This window comes from Crocodylus porosus, unplaced genomic scaffold, assembly GCF_001723895.1.
Source record: "Crocodylus porosus isolate Cpor-Errol unplaced genomic scaffold, CroPor_comp1, whole genome shotgun sequence".
Taxonomy (NCBI): domain Eukaryota; kingdom Metazoa; phylum Chordata; order Crocodylia; family Crocodylidae; genus Crocodylus; species Crocodylus porosus.
The window spans coordinates 6,613,096-6,636,746 of record NW_017728907.1 but is presented as its reverse complement, the minus strand read 5'-3'; the positions used below and the strand labels follow the sequence as shown (position 1 = coordinate 6,636,746).

Below are 23,651 nucleotides of genomic sequence, written 5' to 3'. Positions count from 1 at the left end.
ATTGTTCTAAAACTTCTTCTATTGTCATTTCTATGTAATCCAACTCTTGAGACCTATCTGCTGGGAAGAACCGATCCAATTTGAGAATTCCTCCAGTATCTTCTTCAGTAAAACTTATGCAAATAATTCATTTAGATTCTCACTATAGCCCTATCATCCTTGAGTGCACCTTTTACACCTTGGTCATTGAAAGGTCCCACCAATTCTCTCGCTGGCTTCTTGCTTCTATTGTATTAAAAAAACCCACAGCCCTTTTACTATCAACTTTAGAAAACTTAGCAAAACACTTCTCAAATTGTGTTTTGGCCTGCCATATTTCAGTTTTATATTTGACCAGTGGACTACTTGTACTTTTCCCCCCAGTAGCACACATGGAAGGCTAGAAGTAAGTTCTGGGACACAGTAGATGTATCTACATGAGACGCTACATTTCCATAGAGATGAACTACAGCAACATTGCTTATCACTATGGTGATGTAGCATTGGCAGGCATGAAATGTGACATCAGTGCTACTGCTCAGTAGGAAGGAGCTACTGCACAGTAGAGCTGGAAATGACCCAAGCAGGACTGCATAATAATGACAGTTACTGTGCAGACATTTAGTACAGGCAGTCCTTGGACTTACGACACATTTGGTTCCTGAAAACTGCATCTTAAGTCAAAATGTTGTAACTTGGAACCAATCTTCTCATAAGAAACTATGTTATAAATAGGGGATTCATTCCTGAACCAAGTCCTGATGGCCTATTTTCACCAAAAATAGCCCAGAATTTTGTACTCAGTTAATTATAGATGAGTAATATAGCAACATTAATGTAATGATATTGTAAATAGCAATCATATTGATTTGGAAGGACTTCTTTAAGGTGACTTCTCTGGACTTTCTGAAAGGTTCTTGTTTGGACTTTTTGAAGGGGTCTTGGCTGGAATCTTCTCAGGAGTCCTGGCTGCAGGTTTTTCTGGAGTCTTGTCTGCTATCTTAAAGGAAGTGTCCAAGGAAGTTGGACAGAGGTGGAAATGAGCGATGCAGCAAACTTGTTTGCTGGCGTGATGTTACATCAGATCAAGTGTTGTAAAGTTCAAACAGATGTCAGAAAGTCAAATCAGGGTCTCAATTTAGAAATGTTATAAGTGCAAAAAGTTGTAACTCGAAATGTTGTAAGTCGAGGACTGCCTGTACTTGCGTTAGCAAGTAACAACTACACAGTTGTAGGTGTGCCCAGTGTGTAGATATGGTCTTTAAAAAAAAACCCAGCACGTCTAAGAGTAAGACTTTGGTACTCTAAGCCCTGATCCAAGGTTACTTCACATGGGCAGAACCCCATATTGACATCAGTAAGGTTCCATGTAGGCATAAAAGTCCATCTCCTTGGAAGAGAAGTTAGAATTCAGGGCCTTAGTGAGCTAACGTAAGTGAATCTTCTGTGAGATTTCTACGGGGGAGGAAGCCAGATAAATGTTTAATAGGGACAGAACATGCTAAACTGTGTGTTGAAATACATTTAGGAAAATGCAATGCAATGATATAGAGTGCAGGGACAAACACAGTCTCTGCCTGGTTAATTATTAAGCATTTAAAGTAAAGGAACATACTGTTTGGGGAAAGCTTGGGGAATTACCATAGCTTGTAACCTGCAAATAAACCACTGTATTTAAGTACAAAGGTATCAAAGGCTACCTCAGATAACAGTCAGTTCTGGGTCATTAGTGCTTATCTTAGTTTTTAACCTGCCCTGCATATCCAGAAGTAAGCTTGTGTACTCTTTAATATGTGCTTATTTTGGCTCACTGCTTCATTAGGAGATTTTAAAATAAAGTAATGCCAGCAGCCTCATTGTACCACAAATGATCATTAACATGAAAGCATCTTAGTATTTATATATTTTTTTGTACTAGACAATTGCATTAATTTAGTCTGGTTTCTGGCCCCATGCAGCCCTCTTGGATTTCTGTTTTACGATGTTTATGAAAGAACTGGCACCAGATGGATAATTTATTCGAAGCCATAAACACAAGATCATTGCTTTAATTTCTATAAAAGCCCTTGTTTCTGCTTTCCTAACTACGATTATTTATATTGTATATATTTTCCAGTAGTTGTGTTTTAGAAAGCATAATATATGTAAAGCACTGGATTAGAGATGTAAAATTTCTGGAAATTTTGAAGCCATGGGGGAAAAAAATGTGTTCTCCCGTCCACCACCACAACCTTTTTTGGTGAGGGGAAATGGAAATTTGTGGAAAAACTGAAATATATGCAATATTTATTTTCTGATCTATCTACATTTACTTTACTACTTTAAAAACATAAAATATATTATAACTTAATTACCATTTAAAATTGTAATGTTTGGTATATTTATCAAATGTAAAAGTATAAATGCCTTTTTATTAGTTGAATAAACCTAATTCTTTAATTGTTTTAAATTAATGTTACAGATTGAGCTACAAGCTGCTGCACCCTAAGGTACTTAAGCGTATCTAGTTTTTGCCAGTTCATGAGAACTAGTAAAAAATAAAAGTTGAAAATAGAAACCATCAACACTTTAGTAAACAAAAGGATGTTTTTATTATCTAGACTTAGAAAGTCCCTTCCATACAGTCAGCAATCTCCAAAAACAGAAGAAACTCTTATTTTTAGAAAAATTGCTCAGAAAAAAACATCCTTCCAAGGCTGGAGACAAAATTTGGCACATGAAACCAATATATCATTTAAACAATCAAATATATCCTTGAAAATATTAGCACCACAAGTTTCTTTGTCTAATGAAAGTCAGACTCAGTTTCTGGAACATTAATATTTTCTGATTCTGAATTTGAACCAACCTTTTTTATCTTCATGGACTTCAGAAAACTGAAAATTTGCATGGATTGAAACAAGGTCCTGTACTTTTTCACAGGTTAGTTTATTTCTTGATTTCCTGTGTATCTTTCCAAACATAGACCAATTTGTTTCACAAGCTGCAGAAGATGAAGGAATCTCAAGCAGACGAGAAGCAAGTTGAGTCAGAGGTTGTGTTGTACAAAGGCCTTGCCACCATGTTGCAGGAGGAATATGCTTGGCAGAGTCCCAGATTGCACTCCTGGACCAAATACCTGACCACGTTCTGTATTCTGCAACATTTGCAAGTATCTTGCCACATCAATTCCTAAGTGTGTTGCTTATTTTGTAGTTCAGTCAAAAGCAGTAACAACACTATCATCACTAACATTTCTATCTTTGAATCTTGGATCCAAAAGATTTACAGCAGCACGAATTGGCTGGCAACAAAATTCCTCCCACCTCTGAATGAAAGCTTTCACTTTTCCTTCTTCCGTACTCATAAGTGGAGCTATACTTACACTGTCAAAGCAGTTGATTTTATCTGGGCCGCTAGGTAAGGAATGTCTGAAAAAAATGCACTGTCTGATTCAGATGCAGAGATTGCTGAAGAAATTGGCTTTAGAATCTTCAGGGAGTTCTGCAGCTCAGCCCAGAAGACATCCTCATGAAGTATAGTGTTCCTTGTGCTTCGGACTATTTTAAGGTCTTCAGTTATCACTGTTTCTTGAAGAGCTTCTTTGTGTTTTAGTAAACTTTCAAATGAGATCACCATCCCACCCCATATAGTTTTACTACAAAGTTTGAATGTCACAATTTTCTTCTCATTTTTTTTTCTTCCTGCTTCTTAATGATTGCAGCTGCAATATGAGTAGATTTTACATATTTTATAACTTCTTTTGCTCTGTTATAAATCTTTTGCAGTGTGTCCAACTTCATAAAATCATTAAGAAGCAAGTTTAGGCCATGGAAAGCACATCCTATTGCAGTAAAATGTGGGTATTTGTCCATCATGATCTCCCATGCTTTCATATTGCTTGCATCGTCAGTAAGCAAATAAGATACTCTACCACTCCCAATCTTCTGTAAGACTTCACGTATTATACTACTGATATACTCTGCAGTATGTCTGTTCCTTCCTGTTTCAGCGCTTTTATGAAAAACTGGTTAGGGTGTTGTTATCACAAAATTTATGATTCCTTCTTCCTGTATATTTGTTTACCCATCAGTAAGTATTGCAAGAGTGCTTCGTTGATTTTTTTTTGTGCAGATTGCATAACATATTCATATTCTGACTCTATAAGAGGCTTGTTTAAAGAACGTCTGCTGGGCAAATGGTACGATCATCTTAATAATTTAAATGTTGCCTGCCAATGTGCGTTTTCAGTGATTGATAATGGTATCCCAGAAGCAGATCTTGCTTTTGTAAGAGCTTGGTTAGTTTTTTCTTGCTTTTCAGGTGTCATCTTGTCTGCATATGAAGTTATTGGGATCTTTTGGATACTGTTGGTTGAGATATCTGTTTACCTGATAGTGTTGACTGGGCAACACTTTGTGATATCAATGAACATTTACAAGTGCTACTTTTTATTCTGCAGGACATTTCATACATGCAAGAATGTATTTGGTCATCCTGGAAGGATTTGGAAATGTATATTTAATATGACAGTATTTGCAAAACATAGGGTTTGTTTGGAGTTTTTTTTCAGAATGACTTGCAGTTGCAGTGTGGAAATGCTTCCATATTTTAGAAGATGGTCGCACCATGTTGCTGAGAGGGGAAAAAAAGAAATAAGTAATTTAATAGCTACGTTACATATATAAACACTAAGCTGAAGTATGTGAAAAATGTAGTAATTGATGGAGGGCAGTCCTACTCAGCAAGATAACTATGAACCACTCCATCCCTCAGACCTTACCTCACTGCTAGGGTAAGAGTAGAGAATGATTTGCTCAGAAAGCAAATTGGTAAGATTGGTAAGAACTCCATTATGAATTACATAAATTATGAAAATATATTAACTGAAAATATAGTTTAATATGCCAAACTCAAAGAAATTGAAACTTTTACCTTTCATCAAACAAGAAGTCTACTTTCAGTTCCTTTGTGTTGCTAGATGCAGTCTGTTAGATACTTCTGTGGATCTCAAGTTCACAGGGTCCAGAAGGCAGTGATTACATTCCAGCACCAAAATGTTTAGGTTTCTTTTACAGTCCTTTGAAGGGAGAGGTGACCAGGTTGAGGGGCTGAGTCAGGACTCAGGAGGAGGACACGCTACTCTATCTCCACCAAACTCTAGATCAAATGTCGCTAGAGGAAGGCAGGCTGCAGGCAGTGCAGAAATACACAACCAAAGAAGGCCCTGGGTCCTTCCTTCCTCCTCCTGTGCAGATGACAGTGCCCTCTCGAGTAAGACTTGCATCTTGGATTTGAGAGTTGTAGCATGTCTACTATATAAAGGAATTGTAATAATCCTAATACTGTATACTGTCTTACATAAAACATCTTAATATTATATAGTTATTAGAAATCATGTTGAGGGAGTAAAAGGCAGCTGTAATAAACAGTATTTGAAACCTTGTCTTAAAAAATATTTCATTCATCACTCTAAAAGAAAATATGTCATAAGAGGTTTTTGTTAAGTTTTCCCCTAAATGTCCAATTTTTCCATTGGAAAAAAGGAGAAAAGTTCTTGAAAAATAAGGGGGAAATGTTTTTTTTCCTAAATTTTCCTGTTTTTTGGGGGGGGGGCCTTCACATCTCTACACTGGATGCAAATTAAATTTGTTTTGTATCGTTATAATACCTGATAAAGTATTGTCTTCTATCCACATTTCTCATGTGTCCTAATTTAGAGATATCTCCCTGGTTTCACATTGCAAATTCTTCACAGCTCCTAAACTTGTGCTATTCATATAAACACAGCAGCTGCATTATAATGTGTTTTATTAAACCTTATTCAAACGATGCAGAATTAATTGTTTTAGAGTCATGTAGGAAGTGTTCCTTAGGGGTTTCATCAATGTTTAGAAACAAATAAATTACATCACTTAGCAAAATTACTGACAGGATCAAATTAACTATATTATGTGAAATGACAGATAGTGAAATGTATGATATAGCTCTACATTGTCCATTAATATCATGTTCAGGGAATAGCAATCAACAGAAGCTGGTGCTGATTGCACGGGACATGTGAGGCATCTTTTCCCTTCCCAGGAAGCTACCATGACTTTTGGGGTCTTTATTAACAGTGAGGGATTCAAGTGGGCTAGAAATCTTGCAGAGTTGGAAGGAAAAAGCAGTGAAGAGGGATTATTTTATTCACATTTATAATAATCTGAAGTAATAAATTCCCTGTAACTGAAAAGGTATCAGCAAAAATCAAACCTCATTCTGCAAGCTTTGAAACAATGCAGTTACCAGAAAAAGAGTGTATAGAGCTTGTTACACCTTACTATGTAAGCTGCACAAACATTGACTGGTATCAGTACTAGCTCAAGTTTGGAACAGTCACATGTTCAGGCCAGCAAGGGCCTAAAAGACTAAAATGTAAGAATCCCTCCCCCTCTTCTAGGCTTCACCCCTGCCCCTGGGGCTCACCCAGTTCCCCCGTGCCCCCAGGACATTACTTAGTTGTGGCTGCCTGTACTGTGTCCCCCAAGGAAGCAGGCAGGGAAGGGTTAACCTGCTTGCCCAGCCGCTGCTGTTGCCAGGCTAGTACACTTCTGGCCCAGAGAACAACAGCAGCAATGGAGGATGTCAGGTATGCAGGTTTACTCTTTCCTGCCTGCTGCCTGGGACAGACTGGGGGCTGGGTGGTAGTGGACCCAGAGCAGGGGCCAGGCCAGGGGCTCCTGACAGCTAGAGTTGCTACAGGACCTGCTCCCAGGCCGAGGCAGGGGCCTGCTGCTGGGCAACAGGGAGAGTACAGGGCTAGGGTCAGTGGCTAGACAGTGGCAACTGCCAGGGACAAAGGCAACTGCCACAGTCAGAATGGTGTCCAGCACCCAGAGATCATCATCCGTAGCCTACATTGCCTGACCCAGGATGGTCACGCAGCACCTGGAGCTGCTCGCCTGGAACTCCTGGTCACCAGTCCTCTGAGACTGCCAGCAACCACTGGAGGAAGATGGTGCAGTCCATTGTGAACCTCTCGTAGAGTTGACATATCCACAGTTCTCTGGAGGCCACATCCCCACTATAAAGTGTGTCGTTTCCCCAGTGCCCAGCTGCAGACCCTATAGAGCCACAAGACAGAAGCTTTTGGTGATAGCTTGCAACATTTTAGAGATAAGATGCTCTGTACTAGTGGCCATGCGCTGCCCAGTCTCAGATTGAGAGTCAGCCATGCATAGGTATCTAGAGACTAAGATAAATTGGCCAGGCAAGCTTGGGCCCAGGCAGCCACTGGCTGAGCTGCCTATTCCTGCTTGCTACCCTGGGGCCGGTGAACTGCTGGGAGCTGGGCACAGACAGCCTGCTTCCCCTACCCCGTCCCCAAGTCAGGACAGGCCAGGCTTCTCACAGCACCTGCTGCCACGGTTCCAAACCATGCTGACCCCTCTTCTCCCCCTGCAGGCCAACTAATCTGCTGTGCTGTTCCCTAGCCCATGGCACCCAGGCTCAGGAGGCATGGGGCTCCCAGACAACTGGGACAAGATGCTTTCTGTGCCCCCCACCCTCCTCTTTGGGAGTCTCTCCAGGGAGGCACCCTGGGGCCTATCCCCCACTGCACCTCCGCTGTCACCTGAGTGTGCCCCTGCTGTGCATGTTCCAGGTGGTGTGTGGTGAGCTGTTTGCGTGGACTGAGGGGTTCCTGGCCCACTACACCCTGCTACTGTTGATTCTTATAGTACCCTGGGTGGACCTGCACTCCTGGTATGGGATTGTGATCTATGATGGCATGGGGGAGCAAGCCTGGGCTGTCCCACCACCTCTGCTACTCTCTGGAAGGCTACCTGTGGCTGTGCTATGTGTTCCTGCCCCCCACTGCTGAGGAGGACATCACCACAACTGTACGTGTATTCCTTGGCATATGAGAGGCTCATACTAGCTTAGCTGTGGGGACACAGACTGCTCAAAAAAGTTTGGCACTGTGTCCTGCCTCTGCATGCTGTGTGTGTGGGGGGGGGGGAACTCAGGGTCAGGGAGTGTGGGTAGGTCAGGTGGGGAAGGGAGGCAGAGACAGGGTCTGGGGTGGGGAGAGCCCTCCCCCCAACTCCGCATGGGGCTTACCATGTGGTCAGGGCTGGCATGGATGGTGGCTCAGAGCGGTCCTCCCTGTCAGTGACATTGTGAGGCTGTGGCCAATGTCTTTAGCCCACAGTTTGTGGCATCCAGGCATCTGGTTGGAGCCACCCCCGCCTCTCACAGGGAGAAGATGGTGCTGCTGGAGGTTGGCAGTATTATGGCTGGCAATGCCTCATGCCTGGCCCTGGGATTCAGAGCTAGCAAAGGAGGCTCTGGCCAAGGGTCCATGGACCGCTAGTGGGAACTGCAGCCAGGTAACTGGGTGGGATAAGCTGCTGGGCACCCAATGGGCCCTCCCCCAGTGATGTGTCACTGGGGGGCCAGGCTGGGGCAGGGATTTGGGCAGGCTGCACGTTCTGGTGTATATTGCAAAGCTATGGGCTGAGTCCCAGGGCACAAGAATGGCATCCAGTTGTAGCATAAAAGGTATGGACTTGTGAGCAAGACTGGACCAACAATTGTGGTTAAGTCATGGTTACCCACTGCCCATAAAACCTTGAGCTTTATGCAACACTGCTCACTGGTTGTGCCCCTGCTCCCGCATCTGACCTGACAGTACCTTATAAATATGTACATTGGACCAGCCTCCCAGCTTAAACTGGTGCTGCACCTATGCGTTAATCCACAATACCATGAGGTTACCAGTCTCCTCCCTGGTCCAATTCAGGACCCAGGTAGAGGGCATGGGCATGTCTGTGGACAGGGAAGAGGCCATGGTGGGTCTTGCATCAGCTCTCTGGGCCCCTGTGCAGTTGTCCCTGAGCTGCCAGGTCTAGACAGCTGCCTACAGTGCTCAGCAGTGGGCCACGGCATGAGACAGTCAGCGAAATGGCAGAGGGCATGACTCACAACACCTGCAAGCACAGGACAAGCTGCTGCGGGTATGCTGCAAGAAGGTGGCATTGGCCCTGCTGGCCAGAGGCTGCCTGCAGGTAACCCTTGGGCCTGGCAGGCCTGGTCAGAGTCTGAAGCAGTCTTCAGCACCCTGCAGGTCTGGATGGCACTCTTCTGGCAGCCACATAGTGGGGAGGTGCTAGGCAGCAGTGCTGGGGTCCTGAGAGGTAGGCACAGCTAGGCTGTGGCCTGCCCAGGGGGACACAGGGGCCTGCAGTGCCCTCAGGCTTCCTGTCTGTACATCCCAAGGCTCAAAATATCTGCAGGCTTTTATAGCCTGACAACAGGGGCTGCCATAGAGGCATCCCAGCCCTGGGTTAGGATAGGCTTCTAGCCTGCGGCCCTGGGGCTGGCCTCAGGCCGGCCCCTTAGTGGCTAGGCAGACCCAGGAGCAAACTCATCTGCACTATAAACTTTGAAAAATAATATTTTCTTTTTTCCCATTGTTCATCTGCATAATGCATCTGTTCTTATGCATAACTGAGTTCCAGCCTATTTTCTTTAAGTAATTTTCCATTCTTTCAGATGCTCTTCTTAAAATATATAGCATTTCTATAAATGTGCATTATAAAAGACTCATCACTATTTCATATCCTAGGTTCTCCTGTATTTTAACCTTAGCACACATAGCTGCTTCCAATAATAAAGCAAAATAATCCTTCTAGTTGTCAGCTGCTTAAAGCACTGCCAAAAGGCCTGTGTCTATCACACTTCTTCCCAGAGAATAGAATCTTTGCTCATGAATCTTCCTTTTCACAATGCCAGTGTAACAGAATTAGATCTTATGGAAGCAATAATTAATGAATAACAATAGTGACATGCATTCATATTTAGCATTGGAAAGTTTAACTGTGTAAGATATTTTTAAAAGGGCAGAAAGTGAGATTCATAAATTTGAAACTAGCTTGAATTATTAAATGTCAAATGAAACAGAAGTAGAGCAATGCACGATTGAATAAAATATAGTATTTTTGTATCTAGAGTTTTTATTTTTTTTATTTTGCATGACTTCACTTAAAAGACAGAAGAAGAGAGTATTCAACTATCAGGAGTATGTATAATTCAGTATTTCCAAGTTCAAGTACTCAAAAATCATGTGTCAGGCCAACAAAATATAATGGGATTTGAAGAAAGAACAATACAGCTTATGCCTTCTGCCTTTTACAGTACTTTGGATGGCATTCTCAAACTCTTCTTGAGAAGCATGAGGGGTAGTTTGTTTGTTTTAAAAATGCATATTTTAGATAAAAGATGAAAGAGCCAATTAGATATTTTGATGAAAGATTTAACTCTCAGGTGACTACTGGGCACTTCTAATATTCTGAGATTCACAACAGAATCATAACAGCTGGTGACACTGCTAACCAAGGGTCATGTGTGGTTAGCATATTAGCCCTTAAATATGTGGCAAGAACCACCAGTTTGTCCATCTAAACTGAGGGCTGAAATTGGTCATGCAGCAATGTACATGTTCTGTGGAAGAGTACATGCAAGTGGTGAGTGAACTGCACCATTGATTACTTGAGTATGGGTAATTAGGCACTGGAAGAAACAGCTGAAATACTTTTGGGGGCACCAGGAGTAAGTTTCCATCCAGGGCTTCTAAGCATGTAGGAAAGTAACTGCATTTTTGAAGGATTTTGAATCACTGCAACTGGAGCAGCTTCTCAGCATATTCAGAGCTCCTCTATATTACTGTCCAGCAGGGGTGTGTGAAGTGGGCCCTATTCAATTTGGATTCAGATTTGGCCCGAATCAGGGACAGGGATTCAATTAATTGTTTAGGATCAGTGTTCCTGATTTGATTCAGCTGAATCTGAATCTGCAGATTTGATGCTGATTTGGAGAATCAGGGATTCAAACATAGACAAAGTTTTAAAAGTTTTTTCTACATACCTTGAGGTACCAGAGCAGCTTGTGAATGCTGTGATGCTGGGGTGGATGCAGCATCCCACAGGAGTGTGGGCGGCTCTCCATGTGCATGGCAGTGAATCCAGCAGTGGACTAGAAATAGTTCTGGTCCACTTCTGGGTCCACCAAGGAGTGTTCTGGGAGGGGGGAGGCACTCCCATGCCCCGCCCTTGTCTCAGCGATTGGCCACAGGAGGACCCTGGGTGCCCACCCCCCAGACTCAGGAGGCAATGGTCACTGAGCTGGTGGGAGCATGGGGATGGGCCCAACACACTCCCCAGTGGACCCAGAAGTGGACCAGACGTGCTTCTTGTCCACTTCCAGGTCTGCTGCCGAGCACGCTGGGGAGTCCCCCAAGTCCTGTGGGACCCGCCATGTGCCCCAGCATTGCAGCATTCCTGAGCTGCCTGATACCTAGAGGTATATAGAAAAAACATTTAAAGCTGTGTCTATGTCCGAATTGCTGAATCTTTTCAAATCTTTCTGAATTGATTGGGAGGGTTCCAATTCGATTTGGAAAGATTAAAGGGTCCTCTGATTCAATTCAGATTCAGAAATTCAGCCATCTAATCGAGCTGAATCTCTGCTGAATCAAATTAGGGACCAAAGCTTCACACAGCCCTATTGTCCAGTTTAGAAGAACTGTATGACTGATGCCTCCTTCTGCCAGGCAGCCACTGCTTTCAAGGGAGAATATCAGTATCTTCTGCTTGTCTTCCCACCTCACATTTTTTTTCTTCTTAATCTGTCAATCACTTTCCTGCTTTCTTTTAAAATTCTGGATGAACAAGATGAGGATCCAGCTATGTTTGGGGTTTTTTTTAAATGTATTATCACTATATGTGTCAGACATGATTTTTTATGCAGCAATGAGAATAAACCGAGGTATTTGCACTGCTGCATCATTACACTATTCTAGTATGTGAACAAATATGGAGTAAATATAATATTAGGAGTATGTTACAAAAAAGGTTTTGTTTGAAGACAAGCCAAATCCTTTACAGTTATATACTTGAATCCTTCTTGAAGATATAAGATTAGTTTTGTGATTCATGCTCTACCTATAAAACTGAAATTAAATACCTGTTGGCAGAACAATAAAAATGTTTAAACCTAATTGTTCTATTCATACAATTTGAGAAATACTTTAAAAGTTCAAATATATAGAAGAAATGTTACCATGCATATCCTTGTGTAGGATCATCCAGGAGTACTCGGATTATATATAACAAACAGCTTAATAACTTGAGAGAAAAATTGAACAATCGTATTCTGAGACCTGTTTTATAGAAGGAGAGAAAAATAATATCAGTTCATTTAGGTTTTATTCCATATTTAATGTAGAGAACTTAAAAGTAAGAAGTCATTCCCTCAGTCCTAGGCAGAATATTGGTAACGTCAAGTATTTGAATATTAGTATTTGGAAGCTTTTATGGGATCACTTCATATTAGAAATAGATGATAATTGATGAAATATCAAAATATGTTAATTTAATAGTGAATTTAATAATTAAGATCTCAAAAGATAGCAAATATGAAAAATAACATAGATTATACAACTGTAACTTTACATCCTTTAGTGTATGTACATTGAGAAAGCATTGAACCATATCAAACAGAGGGTCTGAAATAATGCTACAAAATATAATGCAGTATTTTCTTTGAACTTAGGCCTTACATAGTCAGAGTTTCTTCAAAGTAATGGGGGCTCTACACAGGTACTTAGAACTGGACCCAGCACTAATTAAAATCAATTGAACTATTGACTTAATGGTCATTGAATCAGGATTTTTACTCATTCTATGACCAGGGCCTAAGATATGAGTGTGATTTTATCATTAAAGGAAATACAGCATTAGAATTGCACTAGTGTCAACAATTGCATCTTACTCCTATATTTTAAAAAAGGAAAAGTGTCCAGTAATTATCCTGATAATCATTGCTGGTAGAGGTCAATTAGAAACACCATTAGCGACTGATAATAATTTGTGGACTTGTAAACTGATGGTCAAATCCTGAATTTGGATACATGCTATTGACCCCTTGTATCCAAGGAGAGCCCCACTGACAGCTGAACACATCACGATCTAGCATGAGGTCATTGGATAACTAGAGGCCTTTATTATTGCTAACTAAGGCTCTAGTACTTCAAGCACTTGTGCATATCAGTAACCGCAAGCATATGAATAGTCCCACTGAGCTCAACAGAACTGCTTATGTCTGTTAATGTTTGCCTTATCAGGGCTTAGTTATGGATGTCGTCACCTCTGCATTTAACAGGGCACGTTTAATATATTCTAAGGGTGGAAAGTCTGTCCTTCATGTTACTCAGCCCTGAAATTACCTAGAGTTCCACATAAACTGTGTTTTGGGGGGAAATTATACTTTAATTGAATATGTTATAGTTATAAATTCTGAAAATTATCCTTTCTTATACCACCTTGAAAATAGTCTAATATGTAGTCACAGAAGAAAAATCAGAAGAGTTTGTCCTTCAATAAATGTTAGAATGTGCATTACAATATGTCTGTTACAACATTTGTAATGGAACACTCCTTGGTCCTTTAACTATGAAAGCTAAGAACTGAAGTCTAATAGATGTAATAAATGACAAAAGCTAAATGAACCTCACATGGTAAACTAATTGGGGGGGTGGTAAAAGTCCCATCCTTAATTCCTAAGCAATAAGAAACCACACAGCTGTTAGTAACAATTAGAATTGTGAACATTCACCTACAGACTTCTGATATCTTATCAAGCTCAGCTAGCAAAAACCTTCTAATTCCCCAGAATGGGAAAAGGACTCAGAAAAGCAACAGGAAGAAGGAATGTATCCAGAGACTGTGGATAGCATGTAGGTTTATTGTCACTGAGGCCCCTGACAGATGTTACACTTAAGACATATTTAACTGGTTAATCAGGTCTTAAGTAGTGACCTAGCCACATATTAATGCAATAAGTAGGCAACCGGTAATCCTCTGGATCATGGGATACATGCAAGAGGTGTCTGATGAATCTGCTTGTATGGAGTTCTGCAAGCATCACATCACAGCCTTTGACATATATGCCTAGGCAAGACTATGGAAGAGTGGAGGTTGCCCAAGACCCACCAACCACCCCACCCCACTTTAGACCACTGAGACAGAATCCAAAGGCCAGACCAAGTCCAGACAGTCAGTGCCTCAATCGTTGTAGTTTCTATCAGAAAGCAACAAATAATAACTACTGCTGACTGTCTAATGCCTCAGTAAGGGTGTGTTTCTATCAAAGTGAAGTCCCTTAGCCTTTCTCCAACCAAGGAGTACCAACAAAGCAGTGAGGACTAGGTTTTGGAGGCACCCTATACTCACCTTATTCCAGAGGTTGCAACATTGTGGTATTTTATAGGAGCTACCCCACCACAAGTAGCTCCACCGTGTTGCCACCAGGCCCTCCAGTCAGATGCAGTTTACAGTAATACCTGGGGGACCAATTTATGATGTGATAAACTGAGGAATAAGCCATAAAATTATCATACAAAATGTATGTAATACATTAGTGGCTGGTTTCTATCATGTCTTTAAATAAATGTGTGGCCAAGGGCTCCATGCACTCCCTCAGCTAGAGATTCTGATCAGCTGACTGGGGTTCCTATCTGTATTGCAGCATAGGGAGCACAGGCAGCTGAGCTTGCTACTTGCTGGTGCAGGGGGAGCCCAGAATCATGATTCAGGGTACCCCTGGCACCAGCAATGTGGTGCAATAGGCTCTGTTACTTGATCCCACAGTCTCACTTCCTGCCATGCGTTAATGGCATGGCAGGAAGCATGATTGTTGGGATTATGCATCAGATCCTATCTCACCTTTAATTTAACATCTGTCAGTGGCCTTAGTGGACATGCTTCAGTGCTTTAGTCTTGACAGCAACTCTCACACCAAAGTCCTGGGAGGATTCCTCTGACAGTTTCACCTGTGGGACACAATCTGGTAGACATTCTTGAAGTACGTGCTGAGGAGGATGTGTAAGTGCCCCTTTTCATCTGAAAACTCAATGGTTGGACCACTCTTTGTATGCCAAGGCAGAAAATGGTTGTAATATAGCTATCTTGGAGTGTTGATAGGTATGCACCAATAACTTCTGTCTAGAGCGTGTTCACTGGTACATGCTTGTGCTCAGGGCTGTCCCTGGGGTGGGGCAGGGCTCTGCACTTTGGGGGCCCCACGGAGCCAGGCAAAGCGGCGTAGCAATGCTGCGCTGCCACCAGCTTCACATCCAGCTGCTTGGCACCCCTTCCCCCCTCCAGTGAATCCACCACTAAAATCAGCACATCCGACTGCTCATCCCCCTCCGCCCTGAATCTGCCACCACCTTCCTCACATCCGGGGGCGGAGCCCACACAGGTTGATTTGCCCTTGGCCCCGCACCCTGATAGGATCATTTTGCTTGTGCTACTCTGAAGCAACTCTTTGTGCTTATTTCTACACAGGGAAATTTGGGGGGTTGTCATGCTTCACTTTGGTGCTTCTTAGTATAGCTGAGAGGCAGCGTAGATATCCTTTTAAATAGTAAGGCTCAGATCCTCAAGTATATGTATGTACTTTGCTTTCATTGTAATTAAAACTTATGTGAAAAAAAAAACTTCTTCTAAATCACTAGTTCATTAAATAGTAGCCATAGGGGAGAAAGAGAAAACCTAGCAGGCCATGGTAACAAAGAAAGATGATACTTTGACTATATGAAATACTTCCTAGATTCCACATTGACAAATACTTAAAATTCTAGCTTTTATACTGATAATATGATGTTATTCCTCTCAAAAGTACTGTTTACTGTTGTTACATGAAATTTTAACTGTGGGAGAGAGGATATTTATTGATCAGTAAAACCATTCAAATCACAACTTGAAAGCTTTCTTAGGATACGCAATAGCAAGGACTTATTTGTATCAATAAAGGCAATGTTTACATAGCCTCAGATTCAGGGAAGAAACAGGCCCACTGTGCAGACTTCTCGGTTCCCCTGGGGACTTGAGTTGGTTCACTGAGCTCCAGAGAAGTCCAAATTTAGAAGTCTAAAAGTAAAAGTCCAAATTTCCCTCTAGCCTATGCCCAATATTTGTAAATGGCTGGTCCCAATGTTCTAATAAATGTCTGATTGGTTTTATTTAAATGTCTTTGTCTCACTGAAACTTAGAATTGGATTAAATTAGATGCCTTGTGGATGCTGAAGGTGTTAATGGTTTGAGCTATATATTCCTGCAAAACCAAAAACAGCAGAAAGGAGGGTTTCTTATTGCCTTTCCCTTCCCATTGTGAAATGCTGTTTCACACTGGTTTGTTACTTCTTCACTTTACTTTATGGTCTGACAAGGCTACTTTGTTTTTATAACTTATCTAAGCATTCTAACAAAAATCCAGAAATATTACAGCAAAATAACATTCAATACATTTGGTTGCATTAATTACTGTTTCTAATATTTTAAGATAAAGCTATAATTTAGTGTATATAAAGTATTTGATATATGGTTCTTCCTTATCCTTGTGCTCTGTTTGATTGCATCTTAGTTAAACATATGAATATTCCAACTTTGCTGACCACGCTAATTGCTACATCTGCAAAAGTTCATGATACAGTCACTCAGACACAGGCTTTTGAGGCCTTCTGCTTTAGCTATACTTCTGCAGCTTTGGTGTCTTAAAAATGGGTAAGCCTGGCAACAACACGTAAGATTACCTTACACTGCAGAGAAGATTTTTCTAGGTTTCATGATTCCAAATTGTGAGGAATGATTCAGATTTGGTTTTATTTCAACTGGAAAAGATAAGACTTTCAGGTAACAAAACTGAAACATTATATGCTGTGAAGTAGAATGATGGACTTCATAGTGCTGATATTATGATAGGGCCCTAGGAGTAGATTTACTCTAGCAAATAGAAACACATTTTGGAATCCTGTATGCACTGAATCTGAATAATGAAGCAGCTGTATCTTCATTGTATATTACACAATTAATGCCTGTATCAGAATTCTCTGGGGGAAGGGTTATTTTGGCTTTTACATAAAAAATTACACAAACCCTAACGTCCTCTTTACCAAGATATATTATTGAGTTTATTTGTGACAAGCAGGAACTCATAAGAATAATCTTGCTGCTGGTGGAATTCCTTGGTTATCAGATGCAACTCCATTAAGTTGCCTTGTGTTGTCACTGAAGCACCTGACAGATGTTACCTGTACTTCATTAAAAATTTCCATTAGGTCAAAACTAGCGAAAGCCTTAGCAGAACTTTCAGAGAAAGGGATTGTCATGCAACAGTATTGAGCCCTGCACCCTCCAAAGAAAAAGGAAAGAAAAGAAAAGAAAAGAAGGTGCTTAACAAAAAATTATACATTTAAGAGTGGGTTTTCAAACATGGCATTGACATCAACCTCAAACCATTTTCTTAGACAATCCTAGATAATGTATCTTTTGAAAACCACTCTCAAATCTTTTCTTAAGCTACGTCTTTTCTTTCTTTTCCTTTTTCTTTGGAGGGGGCAGAGGAAGATGATGATAATCCCTTTCCTTGGAAGGTGCTGATGATGAACTGGCTGATATTTGCCATTTTTAGATATAACTTGGTAAATAATTTTTAGATATAAAATGGTTTCACTGACATTCACTTTCAGGAGAGCAGACCTTGACACGCTATAATGTATGTGACAAATAACTAATGTTTTAAAAACATATACTGATAGCTTCCATATAACTTTCTGAAACAATAGTTATTGGTCAGATGCAATGCATTTGGGCAAAGTCTGATCTATTGGCAGCCTGTAATCATTTCCTGAACAACCTTTTCCCAAAATGCACTTTGTAGGATTAGATATTTCTTGACTTGCTCTGCTTGCTCATAGTTTTGATAGTGTTGCTTCTGTCTAAATAGTGAGAGCCTAGTACTTCAGTTCTTTGCACTTCAAGTAGTCATGAAAGCCTATGAAATGTGGGCATGAAACAGTACTGTTCTGATTAAATTTTGCTTTACAACCATTTTGCACATGTATAGGCTACCAAAGAGGAAGCAGGCCCAGAACTGATTTGGTATATCTATAATAAACCCTGTTTTTTATGCATATATTTGCCTTTTTGTGAATGTCTTTGTTAAATTATTTTTAACATCCTTCAGATCTACACAGTTCTTATCTATCAATCTGTTAACTTCAGTTTCTGTATGCTGGTTAACTTTTTTCTTATTTCAATTTTATATTCTTTCAGTGTTTCGAAATGGTCCATGTGGCTTGATTTCGATTTTTTTTCACAAGCAGATTGTCAAGTAGTATGTCTTCATCTATCATTTGACACTTATGCCTGAAAGCTCTGTTCAACTATATCAGTCAGACATTTTTAATCCTATTAAGCTTTACTTTTTCTATGTTATGTGATTATAATTTCACTGTACCACTGTAACCATAGTATCATATTGACTGTCACATTTAAAAGAAAATTCCTGATACCATAGAACCCCAATCTGTTTCTTTGTTTCATTAAATAAATAAGTGATCGAATGATGTTTTCTGGACAGTTTGAGCACATGTTAACATTTTTTCTCAAGCATTCTCTTGTATAAACTGATATATTTTTCAGTGCTGTTTGTGACCTTGGCTTGGAGGCATTGTGCTAACTTGCTGGAATCTGTAATAGTCTGTATTTTGGAGAGAAAGCAGATTTTAACTCAGAATAAAATTACAGTGATAGTTTTTAGCAGCTGTGGTTAGAACCCTTTTTTATTGTCTTTAAGTATTCTTATTTTTCTTTGTATAATTTTGCTATCCCAACTGTATGCCTTTTTTCTCTCCTTTCATCAGCTCTAATATGACCGTTGATAGGCTTGCTCTGAACTTCCTCATAATTCTCTAACCCATTTCTAGTTTTGTTTTGTTTTTAATTACATCTATCCCTGCAGTGGTTTGTTTCAGATCTTATTTCAAAACACAGCGTTAATAATTAATTTCTTGGATATGCTTTTTCCATTATTCCTCCTTTACTAAATTAAAGTTTCACTTATTTTTCCATTTGGGACTTATTTTAGACTCTGATTATTTGCCATGCCATTTTGCCGAAGGGAAGCAAGTCATAGCAATTTCTTTGTAGCTGGCTGAAATCCTTGTAAAATAGCTGTACAATATTTATGGTAAACCCTATTGAAATATCTTACCTATACAGAATATTCATTATGACTAGATATTAAACCCAGATAAAATTTATTTTTTATCCATTTATAAAAACATTTGAAAAACTGGAACAAAATTGAATTATTGATGTCTGATGTTATAGCAACTGTGCATAATTTGTCTTAGAATAATTGTGTATTCTGCAGTAGCTTGTTAAAACTTAAGAGTTGTATTGCTTAGTAATATGAGGCACATGCTATTAGTCATGGTACCCTAATTGGCTTTATGTACTTCATGAATTTCTAAAGGTTAGAAAAATAACAACTAAGCGGGTGGCTCTATTTTGTGTGCTCTCTTTGAGCTATTTGGAAAATAAACCTGGCAGTGGCAACAGAGGGGGTCAGTAGATGTGTAGTGAATCTTTCCCTAACAAATGAGTGGGAAGGTTTTGGTTTTCTGACTGAAAGCCATCCAGTGAGTCAGTGTTCCCACTAGGTGAGAGGGCTTAACTGATCTCTCCCAAGAAAGACCTTAATACTAGCAATTAGAGCTTCTTAGGTATCTTCCATAAAGCCTTTTAGATGTGAGCAAGGTCAGAGATCTGCAGTATCAGGTAAGAGGGATAGGCAGTCTTACAAACCCTGAACATGGTGTGGTTGCTTTGCTGTAGGGAGGTGTTCTCCATGTGCTTTTGTGGTGCATAACCCTTGAAATTCTTTTAATTGCTTTTGTTTCTGATAAGGTGCAGGTCATAAAGGGTGACAATGCTTTACGGTCTTGATGGGAGATAGGTTGACATATATAGTTCAGCATTTCTCAACTCATGGGTGGCAACCCAAAAATGGGTTGCAAGAGAATATGAAAGGGTCACAAACAGACTTTACAAATGGACCAACAAACTTTTAAAAATGGATTTTCCTTTAAAGGAGAAAAACTTGGCTTTTCCCTTGTAGGCTGTCAGTGCCAGCCTGCAAGGGGCTGCTTAGGCCTCCCACCCCCCCACCTCACATACTGGGGGCTGGGGCCTGGGGCCTGGGGGCAGCAGTTTGGGAGTGAGGAGCACTGGGTCAGGACTGGCCATCATGTTTACAAATGGGTCCTGCTACAGAAAAGGTTAAGGAGGTTACTGTGGTGCTAGTTCACATAGTTTACTAGCAAAAGAGTAAATATTATGCCCTCAAACTTGCTTCCTGTGTTTCTGATGCCTAAAAACACCATTTAAAATATGGTACTTCTTAGAAACCTACTGTACGCTAGAGGCTGTCGTGACTGAAGAAGCATTCAGAGTGACAATATTTCTCATAGTTAGATCAGGAACACTCTACTGATTTTTCTACTAGTTTTTATTCATTTTGGCTGACCATATTAGATGCAGGGATTTTTCAGAAACTTGAATTTTCTAGCATTCACAGCTGGTAGCAAGTGCACTAAAAATAAAACCCTGGTACTTTTTTTTCTTCATAAGTAGGCTATCCTCATCTCCAACAGGGGGGGTTTACTGTCATCTCCCCAAACCCTCCCAAATTCTTCCCTGAAGAATGGAAAAAGGAGCAAATTTTCCATTAAGTGTCTTCAGAATCTCTTTCATTTGCTTCACCATCATCTAAGTTTTTAAATATAATCTGGGGCACCTGTAACTCTGAATCTCTTAACATGGTCAGCTAAAGAGGCATACACTTGGTACATGGATGGCCATTTAGCTGTGGGAAATCCTACTTATGTAACAATTTAGTCTTTCATTTTTGTTCTTTTGGACACAAATGTGACTACTTATACAACAATACAGCCTTCAGTCCTGCTGTGAATTTCAATATTTTCTGAAAAACTTGTTCATTTAAATTGCAAGTAGCAATTAAAAGTATTTGCAAAGAGAGCTCACAAAATCAAGACACATTGTTTCCTATTTGCTCAAACAACCAGCACAAAGTATATAATATAGTCATATTATACAGATGTCCATGTGTGTGAAGAGAGATGTTTCACTGATTTTAAAATATCATTAGAAATTATGACTGAGATGCGAAAGAGATTTTTTTTCCCTAAGGCTGTCAGTTCAGGTAATTTATTTATTTTTCCCATAGCAAGTTCTTTGTGGTTTTGTCAGTCTTATAGCAGCATATAGTCCACAGTGTGTTTAATAAATGTAACATTCACTAAATCTCACAGTTAGCAGAAATTTTACTATCTTTTTTGCATGATGAAATGAATATTCTTTCATTTCAAAGTGCTTTAAGAGGTTTTCCTACAATAATTGGAACATATGTTGAAAGTACATTCCACTGCAGCTAATGCAAATATTTATGAAGTAAAGCATCTTTCTGTTTTGAGTTAGGTATCTCAGTATGATCGACATTCTAGTAAAACCTGTATTGATATGTGTGCTGACATGCATGAGTCACAACAGAATATGCAACGTTCCAATGTTTTCACTTAATGGCCTTCTCATTCACCTCTTTGAGTTTGCGTTTTGTTTTAACTAAAGTGATTCCTGGGGTTTCTTGGTCTGTGAATGTAGGACAATCTCTACATAAGAAAAATAACTTTATGACAAGCCATCATGTTAGTATCACATTTTGCATTTTCTTTTGCCCTTTCTATTTATTTGACATGAAACCAGTTTCTGTATTATTACTCCACGAATATAAAAATATTTTTGATCCAGTGTCATTTGAAATCTTACAAATACAAAGAAAATTGGCATGTCTGTTAGTAGCATAACTGGGGAGGCAGGGGCAGGGATTACCAAGGCAGCAAAGTTCAGCACCACCTTTGGGGGTGGAGGGGCAGCATAAAAATGTACACCACTGCCGTAGTGGTTGACCATGTCACTGCCATTGGCATAGCGGCAACCAGACCTGCCTTGTGCATTGTGGCTGCCCCACACATGGAGCTGCCCTGCTATGCTTATGAACAGTATCATGCAAATGTAAAACTGACTGAATGATAGAGTACAAAAAATAAGCAATTATAAATGGCAGTGAATCAAATTAGGGGTTTCTGTCTATACAGAACCAGGACATGATCCTACCAGGATGTGATTAAAGTTAATTTTTTAAATATACTAAATTGGAAATTGCTGTTAATACTAGGAAAAGCCACAATATAAAGGTTGACTGAAAAACATTGGAAGGTGGGAACAAAACCGTGCTAGCACTACCAGTAATCAGGTCATTAGGTCTCTCTGTATCTCTCTCTTTTTTTCCATTTTTTAAAAATTATTTTAAAGTGGAAAAGCAGATATTGAGAGTACTTGCTTCAGAAAGCCAAATAATTCCAATAAGGGAAATGGAGATTCAGGTTCCTCCTTTGAATTACAGGATCATAAAAAAATAGTGTTGGAAGGGATCTCAGGAGGTTATGTAGTCCAATCCCCTGCTCAAAGCAGGACCATCCCTAACTATATCATCCCAGCCAAGGCTTTGTCTGTAGAATCATAGAAAATTAGTGTTTGAAATTAGGGGGTTCATCTCTTTAGCCTTGAAGCTCATTACTACTGCACAGTAGCATTGTCAGGGATGAACTGTGATGTGACGCTACTGCACAGTAGTAACAAGCTACTGTTTGTTCAGTCAGTGTCACCAGGAAGCCATGTGGAGACACTACTGTGCAGTAACACTAGTTACCTTGCAGTCATTTAGTACTTGGGTATGCAAGTACTAAATGACTGTGCAGTAACAACTCCACAGTCATGCCTAAACAGGTTTTATAAACTTTGTCCTCTTTCCTGTGCTTCTGGGCATGGTTTATAGACTTACAAACTGAAATGGTTGTATTTATTTATATTTAAAATACTGTATTCAGAAATACCTAAGAACTAGACATTTTGCATTTTAATTCTTTTTGCAACCTAGATGACTTGAGATAAAGAGAAACACAGTGGAAGAAAACACATTGGAATCCCAGATGACTTTCTGGCTGCTGCTACTTTATCTTGGGGAAGCTGCTTTCCTATGTGCCATCTGATGGTCCATTAAAGCACAATGATTCATCAGTTGCATGAAAATTAGCAAATCTAGTGACATAAAAAACCAAGTCAATATCAATATCTGTTCCCCAAAACATAAACAAATATATACATTTTAAAAATTATTTTGAGATTTTATCATGGAAATTCTTCAAGAAAGACTTTGCTAAATTCTACTGATAAAAGTTTAGCCTCACTGTAATCCAAAAGACTATTTTCTATTGTTTACAATGTCAGAATAACCTATCAGGAATACATTTAACAGCAAAGAATATATTTGCTTACTTGATCTTTGGTTTTTGATGAAGAATAGTTTTAATCTCTCTTTAAATGTATTTTCATTCATGTAGAATTCAATTTGTACCCTGCAATACAAAAAAGAGTAGTACCATTAAACAGTCAATTTATTACATTATTATGTATGCACATTTGCAAGAGACTTTGCAAATGAACATTCTTGCCATATGTTTATATCATAAAACCAGAGGAACCAGAAGAAAATTAAGAGTTTTAGACAATATGGATATTAGGTCTGTGCAAGTAGGCAGCTATTCGATCTGGCTTTGGATCCAGCCACATTGGATGCCAGGGATCCAATCCAGAGCTCCAGATTGGTTTCCCGCTTCGATCTATGGCCTCAGAGATCCAACCATAGGGTATAATGGGGAATCAATG

At 39.9% G+C, this 23,651-nt stretch overlaps 1 protein-coding gene across 3 annotated transcripts in view; it reads right to left on the bottom strand.

Moving 5' to 3' along the window:
* Positions 1 to 23,338, bottom strand: part of KCNT2 (potassium sodium-activated channel subfamily T member 2) — a 259,822-nt gene extending 236,484 nt beyond the window's left edge. For all 3 annotated transcript variants that reach the window (XM_019530701.1, XM_019530703.1, XM_019530704.1), the window contains exons 1-2: positions 23,262 to 23,338; positions 12,061 to 12,160 (exon numbers count right to left, since the gene is read on the bottom strand). In XM_019530701.1, the coding sequence (XP_019386246.1) occupies positions 12,061 to 12,160; positions 23,262 to 23,322 (161 nt within the window). In that variant the 5' untranslated portion in view covers positions 23,323 to 23,338. The remainder of the gene's footprint in view (positions 1 to 12,060; positions 12,161 to 23,261) is intronic.
* Positions 23,339 to 23,651: the final 313 nt, after the last annotated feature.